Genomic DNA, 12,290 nt, shown 5'->3' on the forward strand with positions numbered 1-12,290 from the left:
TAGTCTTCAGACTTCATAATGCCATGCACACGGTCAAGCAGTCCAGTGCCAGAGACAGCAAAGCAACCCCAAAACATCAGGGAACCTCCGCCATGTTTGACTGTAGGGACAGTGTTCTTTTCTTTGAATGCCTCTTTTTTTTCTCCTGTGAACTCTATGTTGATGCCTTTGCCCAAAAAGCTCTACTTTTGTCTGATCGGACCAGAGAACATTCTTCCAAAACGTTTTAGGCTTTTTCAGGTAAGTTTTGGCAAACTCCAGCCTGGCTTTTTTTTATGTCTCAGGGTAAGAAGTGGGGTCTTCCTGGGTCTCCTACCATACAGTCCCTTTTCATTCAGACGCCGACGGATAGTACAGGTTGACACCGTTGTACCCTCGGACTGCAGGGCAGCTTGAACTTGTTTGGATGTTAGTCGAGGTTCTTTATCCAACATCCGCACAATCTTGCGTTGAAATCTTTTGTCAATTTTTCTTTTCCGTCCACATCTAGGGAGGTTAGCCACAGTGCCATGGGCTTTAAACTTCTTGATGACACTGCGCACGGTAGACACAGGAACATTCAGGTCTTTGGAGATGGACTTGTAGCCTTGAGATTGCTCATGCTTCCTCACAATTTGGTTTCTCAAGTCCTCAGACAGTTCTTTGGTCTTCTTTCTTTTCTCCATGCTCAATGTGGTACACACAAGGACACAGGACAGAGGTTGAGTCAACTTTAATCTATGTCAACTGGCTGCAAGTGTGATTTAGTTATTGCCAACACCTGTTAGGTGCCACAGGTAAGTTACAGGTGCTGTTAATTACACAAATTAGAGAAGCATCACATGATTTTTCGAACAGTGCCAATACTTTTGTCCACCCTCTTTTATGTTTGGTGTGGAATTATATCCAATTGGGCTTTAGGACAATTCTTTTTGTGTTTTTTCATTTAAGACAAATTAAATGAAGATAATAATACCAAAGAATTTGTGTTTGCAATCATTTTCAGGAAGAAACTGAGTATTATCTGACAGAATTGCAGGGGTGTCAATACTTTTGGCCACAACTGTATATAGTAAAACAAATGGTATGCGGACACATACCTGCCAGACGGAGGCCAAAAGAACACACTTTGGGCCTCGACTTAGTGAATGACAGTCTATGGGAATGGCCCTGATGTATACTTTAGGCTCAGTGCACAGTCGCCTGAAATAACAGCATCATAAGTACCACAAGCAACATACCATGGAGTCATAAAAATTGCTGCAAAATATGTGAATTTCCTGCCTGATGAGGACATAATTTCTGTCTTACAGGACTAAGATAGTAACCAACAGTCATGCACATGGGGGATGATGCAACTGTTGGGTCTTAGGTGCCGCTATTAGAAAAAAAAATACATGAATTAAACTACAATTCCACAGTACAAAAGTGTTATCTTTACCATATCTTCAAGTGCTGCTTGGTTACTGTCTGGGGTTACTAGGAAAAGAAACACACCAATTAATAAATGCCTTATATTAGCAGGAAAAATATTCAGGATTGAGAGTCCTCAGTAGTTGATACCTTTTAATGGCTAACTGAAAAGATGGTAATACATTGCAAGCTTTCGAGACTACTCAGGTCTCTTCATCAGGCTAGACTAATACAAAATCTGAAGTCACATATTTATGCACAATACAGCCTAGAAAAAATGCAATAGATAAGACAAGTGACGTGAAGCAGAACTATCAATATGGGAGAGGGAGAAACATAAATATAAACATTGGACCAGTTCATAGATAAGGAGTCTGGATGTTTTATGGTCCTCTGATTGGGGTCTAGTTCTGTGTTGCCCTGCAAGGTTTTAAAAGGAAATTCCTTAATTGATGTAAAAAGACATAAATCCATGCGACACATTCATTCCAGCACTGAGAGTGTCAAAGTTCGTCATAAATTTGTACTCCCAAACTCGTCTCTCTATCTGAGATGTGAAGTTACCTTTCAATACCAGTAATTTCATATCCATGCTGCTGTGATCAGGGATACAGAAATGTTTTGCCACAGGTAGATCCATTCTTTTTTCTCTTATTGTGTGACGATGAGCATTCATCCTTGTTCTAAGCTTTTGCCCTGTCTCCCCCACATACAGACCCCCAGTTGGACATTTAGTACAAATAATTAAGTACACCACATTAGATGTAATGCAGGTGAAAGTACCTGGGATCTTGTAGTCCTGATGTGAGTTGGGGATCTTTATCTTGTCCGTGGTCATTATAAATGGACAGGTTTTACATTTTTTCTGGTTGCAAGGAAAGGTTCCTGCAGCTGTTGGAGAGGACAGGGAGCTTCTGACAATGATGCTTCTTAAATTTGGGGGCTGCCTAAAACACAGCAGTGGGGGGTCTGGAAAAATTGATTTTAATCGGGCATCTTTTTGTAGTAAAGGTTGTAATTTCCGTGCAGCTCCCCTTAGCACCTCCAGATTTGGGTTGTAGGTGACTACTAGAGGCACTCGGTTATTTTCTTCTTTAGCTTTGTAATGTAGCAGGTGATTCCTTGACAATCTGGTGGCTCTTGTAATTTGGTTTTCAATTGTTCTTGGATGGTAACCCTGATTCAAAAAGGTTTTTTTGAGGCGACCAAGGTGTTTGTCTCTATCTATTATATTAGCAGTGTTCTTTTGTCCAACTGACCAAATGTATCTAACTCTGGATATTCTTTTGTTTTTTGCACTGATTAATTTTATGATCCATCACAATATATTTTAATAGATTGGCATTCCTATCTTTGATACACAGCGGCAAAACCTCTCCTTCAAACAGCCATTAAAAGCTAAATGATAACGCTATTTATTGTAGCCACCACTTGAGGAGGCGAATAGATCATAGAATGGTAGAGTTGGAAGGGACCTCCAGGGTCTGTGTGTTAAACCCCCTGCTCAATGCAGGATTCACTAAATCAACCCAGACAGATGTCTATCCAGCCTCTGTTTGAAGACTTCCATTGAAGGAGAACTCACCAACTCTCATGGCAGCCACTGATCATCATCACTGTCAAAGTTTTTTCTAATATCTATTGTGTATCTTCTCCCTTTCAGTTTCATTCAATTGCTTCTTGTGTTTCTATGTACAAATGAGAATGATGATCCCTCTACACTGCGACATCCCTTCAGATATTTGTAGACAGCTATTACGTCTCCTCTTAGTCTTCGTTTTTGCAAGCTAAATATTCCCAGATCCTTTAACCGTTCTTCGTAAGACATACTTTGCAGTCCACTTACCATCCTGATAGCTCTTCTCTGAACTTGCTCCAGCTTTTCAACGTCTTTTTTTAAAATGTGGTGTCCAGAACTGGACATAGTATTCTACATAAGGCTATGTGCACACGGATTTGGCCGCGCAGATTTTGTAAAATCCGCAGGTCAAAAGACCTGCGGTTTTACCTGCGGATTGCGCTGCAGTTTTTCATCTCCACAATGGAGGAGATGGCAAACCGCAGCGGAATCCGCAGAAAGAATTGTCATGTCAATTCTTTCTGCGGTTTCAAAACCGCAGGAAAACCGCGTTGAAAAATCCGCACCGTCTGCACTGCGGTTTTTTATTCCCATAGGGAATAATGGTACTGTACACCGCAGCAAAAACTGCTGCGGATCCGCAGCGTGTGCACACACCCTAAGGCCTGACCAAAGAGGAGTAGGGAGGGGGATAAGTACATCTCGTGATCTAGACTCTAGGCTTATTTTAATACAGGGATACACTACTCCAGTAATCAAGCACCACCAAAAGTGCATGTTTTCAGGATTTCCTTAGTGTTGCACAGGTGACAATTTACCTTTGCAGGTAAAGGTGATGATTCCAACACCTTGTTTGTGCAACCCTAAGGAAATCCTGAAAACATGCACTGTTGGTCCTTGAGGAGTGGCGTTGTGCATCCCTGTCTTAATACATCCTAGAACTGTTTGCCTTTTTTTGCTGCTGCATCACACTGTTGACTCGTGTATTCTGTGATCTAACAGTATACCCAAGTCTTTTTCACACATGTTGTTGCTTAGTTATATTCCTCCAATTCTGTAGATGTAATTTTCTTTTTTATTGCCCAGATGTAGAATCTTGCATTTCTCCCTGTTAACGACCATTCTATTAGTCAATGGCCATTGCTCAAGCTTATCTAGAGCCTTATGAATCCTTTGTCTTCTCTAGTGTTAGCTATCCCACCTAGCTTTGCATCATCTGTACATTTGATTAATTTACCTTTAGTTCCCTTACCAAGATCATTGTTCAAACAATACATTTTATAGCCATGTTGGTGCTTCCACCAATCCATTTTGCCCATTAAACTGATTGGGGAAAATGTGCAACAATTAGGTAATATGCTGTGGTTCCTTCCTTCTCTCCCTAGACATAAAATCTGTGAACATAGATATGTGAACATACCCTAAGGCCTCATTCAGACATCGCTGTATTTTTAATAGTAAGTAAAAAAGATGGGCCGTTGTTCATCAGTGTTTGGTCACTTTATATCATTATAGTTTCATCAGCGATTTCTCTGTTATATGAAAAAATAAATACATTGCGGAAGATTCTCCTATACACTGCATTGTTGATAATGGATTATACACTCGTACAATCCGTGTGCTGTCTATCATTTTCATGGACCCGTAGGGGTCATTTTGTTGCATGATCTAAACCAGATATTTCTCAGTTATTTTTTGGCAAAAACACTGTCTGCAAAAAAGACACAAACCATGGAAATGTGAACAAACCTATAGATTATAATGGGTACATGTTGTCTGAAACACATAAATAGAATACCTATGTGAAAAACAGAAGTCTGAATGAGGCCTAACAGTCACAGATCAGACAATCACGCATGTGCAACAGAGATCTTCTTGGGGTCATGAAGGCCAAGCAATCGGCTACCCCAGACTGTTATGACATAGGCAATATTGGTGCCATTGAATAAGCAGGACCTGGTCCAGTGGTCACATCAATGGTAGCCCCGAGAAGCAGGGCTGTGGAGTCTGTAAGCCAAACCTCCGACTCCTCAATTTCCCTGACTCCGACCCCACAGCACTGGTCACTACCGAGCATGTGCATAAAATGCAGCACAGATTCATCTCATCTACGACTCCACAGCACTGGTCACTACTGAGCATGTACATAAAGTGCAGCACAGATTCATCTCATCTACGACCTCACAGCACTGGTCACTACTGAGCATGTGCATAAAGTGCAGCACAGATTCATCTCCTCTACGACTCCACAGCACTGGTCACTACTGAGCATGTACATAAAGTGCAGCACAGATTCATCTCATCTACGACTCCACAGCACTGGTCACTACTGAGCATGTACATAAAGTGCAGCACAGATTCATCTCATCTACGACTCCACAGCACTGGTCACTACTGAGCATGTACATAAAGTGCAGCACAGATTCATCTCATCTACGACTCCACAGCACTAGTCACTACTGAGCATGTACATAAAGTGCAGCACAGATTCATCTCATCTACGACTCCACAGCACTGGTCACTACTGAGCATGTACATAAAGTGCAGCACAGATTCATCTCATCTACGACTCCACAGCACTAGTCACTACTGAGCATGTACATAAAGTGCAGCACAGATTTATCTCAGCTACAACTCCACAGCACTAGTCACTACTGAGCATGTACATAAAGTGCAGCACAGATTCATCTCAGCTACGACCCCACAGCACTGGTCACTACTGAGCATGTACATAAAGGGCAGCACATATTCATCTCAACTACGACCCCACAGCACTGCCTCACTACTGAGCATGTACATAAAGTGCAGCAGAGATTCATCTCATCTACGACTCCACAGCACTGGTCACTACTGAGCATGTACATAAAGTGCAGCACAGATTCATCTCAACTACAACCCCACAGCACTGCCTCACTACTGAGCATGTACATAAAGTGCAGCACAGATTCATCTCATCTACGACTCCACAGCACTGGTCACTACTGAGCATGTACGTAAAGTGCAGCACAGATTCATCTCATCTACGACCCCACAGCACTGGTCACTACTGAGCATGTACATAAAGTGCAGCACAGATTCATCTCATCTACGACTCCACAGCACTGGTCACTACTGAGCATGTACATAAAGTGCAGCACAGATTCATCTCATCTACTACTCCACAGCACTGGTCACTACTGAGCATGTACATAAAGTGCAGCACAGATTCATCTCATCTACTACTCCACAGCACTGGTCACTACTGAGCATGTACATAAAGTGCAGCACAGATTCATCTCATCTACTACTCCACAGCACTGGTCACTACTGAGCATGTGCATAAAGTGCAGCACAGATTCATCTCATCTACGACTCCACAGCACTGGTCACTACTGAGCATGTACATAAAGTGCAGCACAGATTCATCTCATCTACTACTCCACAGCACTGGTCACTACTGAGCATGTACATAAAGTGCAGCACAGATTCATCTCATCTACGACCTCACAGCACTGGTCACTACTGAGCATGTACATAAAGTGAAGCACAGATTCATCTCAGCTAAAAGCCGAGATCCTCATATCAGGAACAGAACAGACATCTATAGGACATTTCATAACTTTCCCAAATTCTTATGGAAACATTTACAGCACATCCTGCATTGCATTACTGTACCCAAATTATTATATATTTTAGGAGTCAGAGTCAGTCCATTTTATACCGCCTCCACAGCCCTGCTGAGAGCCGCCTCCTACCTCCCGGTCGCCATGACCCTTTTGATGAGCCGAACAAGCGAAGTGTACGTTATGTCACAGCAGTGACGTGGCAGGTTGGGTACTCCTTAGAGTTGCTACGAGCGCAGAGAGGTGGGTCTCAGGTCTCCTCTACCGGCAGCCACAGAATACGACCAGTGCCTGACAGGCAGTATTCCACAGAAGTCCATGACTGAAAATCCCCATCATGGCTCTATGTAGATTGTCACTTCCATGTCCCCAGTGCATGCTGGGAGCTAGCCTACCAGTCCCCACATCTGCTGCTGCATCAGTCCTTACCTGTGCTGTGCACTGAGGAGGAGGAGGGGCGCAGTACTGGCAGCCAAGGTGGCCTCAGCGCAGCGCCCCGCCATGCCCTGACCACCAGCATCCTACCCACACTGTATCCTGTGACCTGCAGAAGGAGAGGAAGCAGCTACACTCCGTGTCCCGTCACCTCACCGGCCCGGCTCACAACACTGCCTCATGCATTACAGTTCCGGTTTCCAAAAGTCACAGCACCACGGGCCAAACACGCTGGAGACAGCGCGACTACGAATACCTACACCCAGGGAACGTGATTAATACGGTAAGCCACTTACTACACCCGTACTGAGAGTACTAGTACAGTATGGTATGTTCCCTAATGAAGCATGGCTTCCGAGGAGTGTGACGTCATCAGTACGCGCCGCTTACATGGTGGCTGTGAGCATGCGCCGTACTGTAAAGATTCAAATAATGTCTGGTGATAGACTTGGGCGAGCGCGGAGAGATGCGTTAGTAGCATCGTCTGCACGGTACTGAGAATGAGAATCGCAGGTATGTAAGGTGAGGTGAAGGCTGCCGCAGACCCTTACAGTGCGGACACTTGCATTCTGCGTCCCTGTAGGTGGGCTGTCATAGTTGGAGCTGCTGGTTGAGCTGCTCCTATGGCGTCTTCTGTAGGACACTTTCTCATAGTAAGTCTCTGAGACTCAGAAAAGGGCCCAAAGTGACTTCCGGCGGGTCCCAGCTGTGGTTACCGAGGTGATCCTGGAAACAGCCAAATCCTCTGTATACGCACCCTATTGGTTGGTAATGGGGCAACAAGGCGCGCCGGAGGGTGCGTTTACCTTACTAAAGTGATTATTTTTTTTTAACCTATTCCCAGTATAGGCATTGTGTGTGTGATCAGTGAGAGTCCCCGTGTCAGTCCCATAGAAGTGCACGGAGCAGCAGTCATTCACATAGGTGCTTGGAGACGCTTGTTCTTGTGATTATCGACAGTCTCTGCTATCCGCCCTCCAGCAGTTATACACTTGTCAGCTACAGGGGGGAAAAAGTATTTAGTCAGCCACCAATTGTGTAAGTTCTCCCACTTAACCCCTTAATGGCCGGAGCTTTTTTCTTTTTTTTTTTTTTTTTGTTTTTCGCTCCCCTTCTTCCCAGAGCCATAACCTTTTTTATTTTTCCATCAATATGGCCATGTGAGGGCTTATTTTTTTTGCAGGACGAGTTGTACTTTTGAATGACACCATTGGTTTTACCTTGTTGTGTACTCGAAAACGGGGAAAAAAATTCTAAGTGCGGTGAAATTGCAAAAAAGTGCAATCCCACACTTGTTTTTTGTTTGGCTTTTTTGCTAGGTTCACTAAATGCTAAAACTGACCTGCCATTATGATTCTCCAGGTCATTACGAGTTCATAGACACCAAACATGTCTAGGTTCTTTTATCTGTGGTGAAAAAAATTCCAACGTTTGCTAAAAAAAAAAAAAAAATAAATAAATTTCACTATGGTGAAGACCAAACAGGTATCAAAGGACACCAGAAACAAAATTGTAGCCCTGCACCAGGCTGGGGAGACTGAAACTGCAATATGCAAGCAGGTTGGTGTGCTGAAATCAACTGTGGGAGCAATAATAAGAAAATGGAAGACATACAAGACCACAGATAATTTCCCTCGATCTGGGGTTCCACGCAAGATCTCACCCCGTATGGTCAAAATGATCGGAAAAACGCCAGAACCACATGGGGGGACCTAGCGAATGACCTGCATAGAGCTTGGACCACTATAACAAAGGATACCATCAGTAAAACACACTACGCCACCAGGGACTCAGATCCTGCAGTACCAGACGTGTCCCCCCTGCTTAAGCCTGTACATGCCTGGGCCCGTCTAAAGTTTGTAGAAAGCATTTCGATTATCCAGAAGAGTAATGGGAGAATGTCATATGGTCTGATGAAACCATAGTAGAACTGTTTGGTAGAAACAAAACTTGTCGTATTTGGAGGCGACAGAATGCTGAGTTGCTTCCAAAGAACACCATACCTACTGTGAAGCATGGGGGTGGCAACATCATGCTTTGGGGATGTTTCTCTGCAAAGGGATGAAGAAGACTGATGGTGTACATGAAAGAATGAATGGGGCCATGTATCGTGAGATTTTGAGTGCAAACCTCCTTTCATCAGCAAGGGCATTGAAGAAGAAACATTGATGGGTCTTTCAGCATGATAATGATCCCAGGCATACCGCCAGGGCAAAGAAGGAGTGGCTTCATAAGAAGCATGTGAAGGTCCAGCTGTCCAGGAGTGGCCTAGCTAGTCTCCAGATCTCAGCCCCATAGAAAACCTTTGGAGGGATTTGAAAGTCAGTGTTGCCCAGCGACAGGCCCAATACATCACTGCCCTAGAGGAGATCTGCATGGAGGAATGGGCCAACATACCACCAACAGTGTGTGGCAACCTTGTGAAGACTTACAGAAAACGTTTGACCTCTGTCATTGCCAACAAAGGATATATAACAAAATATTGAGATGAACTTTTGTTAATGACCAAATACTTATTTTCCACCATAATTTGAAAAATAAATTTTGCCAAATCAGACAAGGTGATTTTCTGGATTTGTTTTCTCATGTTGTCTCTCATAGTTGTGGTCTACCTATGATGTCAATTACAGGCCTCTCTCATCTTTTCAAGTGGGAGAACTTGTACAATTGGTGGCTGACTAAATACTTTTTTTCCCCGCAGTATGTTGCGGAGAGGTGATAAATGGGTTTCATGGATTTTTAATGCATTATGTGTGTTAGTGTGAACGTAACCTATCAGTATTTGGTCAGTATTTTACCTCAGTATTTGTAAGCCAAAACCAGGAGTGGGTGATAAATGCCGAAGTGGTGACGTGTTTCTATTAGGCTACGTGCTCCAATCAGGAATAGCAGCGTTTTGGACAGAGCACAAATGCACTGCGTCCAGAACGCTGCATTCTACATTACAAGCACAGTGGATTGGTTTATAGAAATCTCATGCCCACTGAGCTTCTATTTACCGCTGTGTAAACTCACCCACGGCGTGTGTTTATGAGCCGCAGCATGTCAATTTCTGTCCGCTGCAGATTTTGACCAATTGAATGTGATTGCATGCAGTGAATCTGTGCTAGCAAACAAGTGCGGCTGTTTGGACACAGCGAAAATGTGCTACATCCAAAACATTACTCGTCCTGATCATGGGGACGTAGCCTTATACTTTTCCTCTGGCTTACAAATACAGATAGTGTGGACATAGCCTTACTTCGTTTTCGGTAGTGTCGGCTATGAATGACTCGTTACTAAGGTTGCCGGCTTATAGCTGTCATGATTGTGACCTTACAATGAATGATGTGGCAATTACTGCTGGATCCAGCATGTTAGAGCTAGGATTTAACTTTTTTTTTTTTTTTTTCTATTTTAATAGGGGTGCATTGATGGTATAGTGCTGTGCCTCCTTGTACATTTTCCTTGCAGAACAAGGTACTTCAGCCAGATCCGTCTCTAGGAATGAAACTGGTTGCAGTTTCTTGTAGTATGGGTGACATTAGAGCTGTTGTGCAGGGAAATACTGTTAAAGGGGGTACACCAGAGCTACAGTTCCTTTACCTCTTTGGGGGTCCCAGACGTCAGACCCTCAATGATCATAATGTGATAGTATGTCCTTGTGCTAGGAAATCATTTTATAAGCTAGAGATATCCTTTACTGTGCCCGTACCTTGATAATGTAAACTATACTTATGAATTAGGTCTTGAATAACCTTTACTGTAGACTTTAGAATCCAAGTAGACCATGCAGGAAGACAATGAAAAATGTAATAGATGCCTCAGAGGAAAGCTCAGCAACGACCCTTTTTCCCTGAGTTTGTCAAACACTCCAATAAGTTTATGTTCAGCTAATCGCTCTCTTTTTTTTCATTCTTTAGACATCTGCATTACAAACTGTGGAATAAACGAGCAAGTCTGCAGAATACTTCAATACCCAAAGTGTTCTATTCCCTTAGTTTTTTTTCTTCAACCAAGAAACAGTGACCATAAATATTTGCTTTCTGTCAAATAACACTTCATGTTTCTTTGGATTCCATCATTGGAGAATTTAAGAAACTAGAATAAACACATGACATTCAAATAACTGCAGGGAATTTCCAGATTGGATCTCATGCCTTTACTTGGGGACTTCAGTGAATATTTGTTCAGACGTAATATCCAGCACATAACATGGGCTTCTTCACATTATGAGGATGGAAACTGGTCTGCTCAATGTCCAGAGACGGCCACCGGTAAGGAAAAGAAATCTTTCTACGGGAAACAGTCTTTACACACCGGTTAAGAAGAAGGCAGGTGGAAGTGAGGAAATTAAGATAGCAATAGAAACCCATAACATGATTGATTGTTCTGGAGAGATGAATACAATGTGTTCAGGCCAACAGGTAAGATATGGATAGCGGACATAACAATAATTCCATTTATTCATTATCGATAAGAACATATCTATTGAGATATAGTAAATTATAGATTAGCTTCAAGTAGGTAGTAGAGAAACGCGTTTGTTTCAAGCTTCTTTGACCAGTCGCATAAGCAGAAGTTACAAAACATGATACAGACACTACTAAAGCATTAATGTACTTTACTTGTTATGTTTTACAAATCCTAACTCCCATTTATTTAAATAGCACTTTGCGCAGATTGTCAGATTTCCAGCAGCATTGTGGAAGGATTCATAGTGGTGTCGAGTCCTGGAAATCAGAGGCGCTCAAATAAGTTACTTTATAAAATGATCTTCCCATATGTATCCATAACCGAGAAGATCATTGGGGCTTTACTATCTGCTGGAAATATAAAGGCATGTGCACAGAACGTCTTTGAACATCTTGAAGAAGCTCTAAAGAAACGTTAAAATTAATGAATGTATGCCCAGCAAGCTTTTGAGCCTCTTTTAACTTCTTCGTGCTTCCAAAGATGAGAAGCCGTTAACAGAAGTGGCATGCTCATTCTTCAGGCAGCTTCTGCTTGGAAGCCACTCGCTATTTTATACATAGAAGTAAAATAAAAAAAAAACTTTGGCCGCTATAAAACTGCAAAGATACAAAAAAAATACGCTTGAGACAACACGGCCAACACTTTTCTGAACCATTTTCTGCTAGTAAAAGATGTTGTGTGCCCATACCCTTATAAAGTATCAAACCTACCATTACTGGCCTGTCAGTGCCAGCACTAGTGCTCTGGTCTGCGCAGATGTATTTCTTAGACATGGAGCAGGGAGATCACATACAAGTATGTGATTGACTGCAGTGGTCACGTGCACA

General features: G+C 42.8%; 2 protein-coding genes across 9 annotated transcripts in view; one reads left to right on the top strand and one right to left on the bottom strand.

Annotated features, from left to right (window-relative positions):
- MRPS18C (mitochondrial ribosomal protein S18C) overlaps positions 1-7,161 on the bottom strand; it is a 33,058-nt gene extending 25,897 nt beyond the window's left edge. The window contains exons 1-2 of one of the 2 annotated variants that reach the window (XM_073541857.1): positions 7,003-7,161; positions 1,421-1,458 (exon numbers count right to left, since the gene is read on the bottom strand). In XM_073541857.1, coding sequence (XP_073397958.1) covers positions 1,421-1,458; positions 7,003-7,093 — 129 coding nt within the window. In that variant the 5' untranslated portion in view covers positions 7,094-7,161. Of the gene's footprint in view, positions 1-1,420; positions 1,459-2,175; positions 2,246-7,002 lie in introns of those variants that run through there. The other variant, XM_073541867.1, reaches the window with a different exon arrangement.
- Positions 7,155-12,290, top strand: part of HELQ (helicase, POLQ like) — a 64,373-nt gene continuing 59,237 nt past the window's right edge. The window contains exons 1-2 of one of the 7 annotated variants that reach the window (XM_073541779.1): positions 7,155-7,291; positions 10,911-11,414. In XM_073541779.1, coding sequence (XP_073397880.1) covers positions 11,220-11,414 — 195 coding nt within the window. In that variant the 5' untranslated portion in view covers positions 7,155-7,291; positions 10,911-11,219. Of the gene's footprint in view, positions 7,292-7,364; positions 7,531-7,562; positions 7,662-7,785; positions 7,805-10,910; positions 11,415-12,290 lie in introns of those variants that run through there. The other 6 variants (XM_073541770.1, XM_073541813.1, XM_073541788.1 and 3 more) reach the window with 6 other exon arrangements.

The sequence above is a fragment of the Dendrobates tinctorius genome, unplaced genomic scaffold (genome assembly GCF_039654945.1).
Source record: "Dendrobates tinctorius isolate UK_male_01 unplaced genomic scaffold, ASM3965494v1 ptg000011l, whole genome shotgun sequence".
Lineage (NCBI taxonomy): Eukaryota > Metazoa > Chordata > Amphibia > Anura > Dendrobatidae > Dendrobates > Dendrobates tinctorius.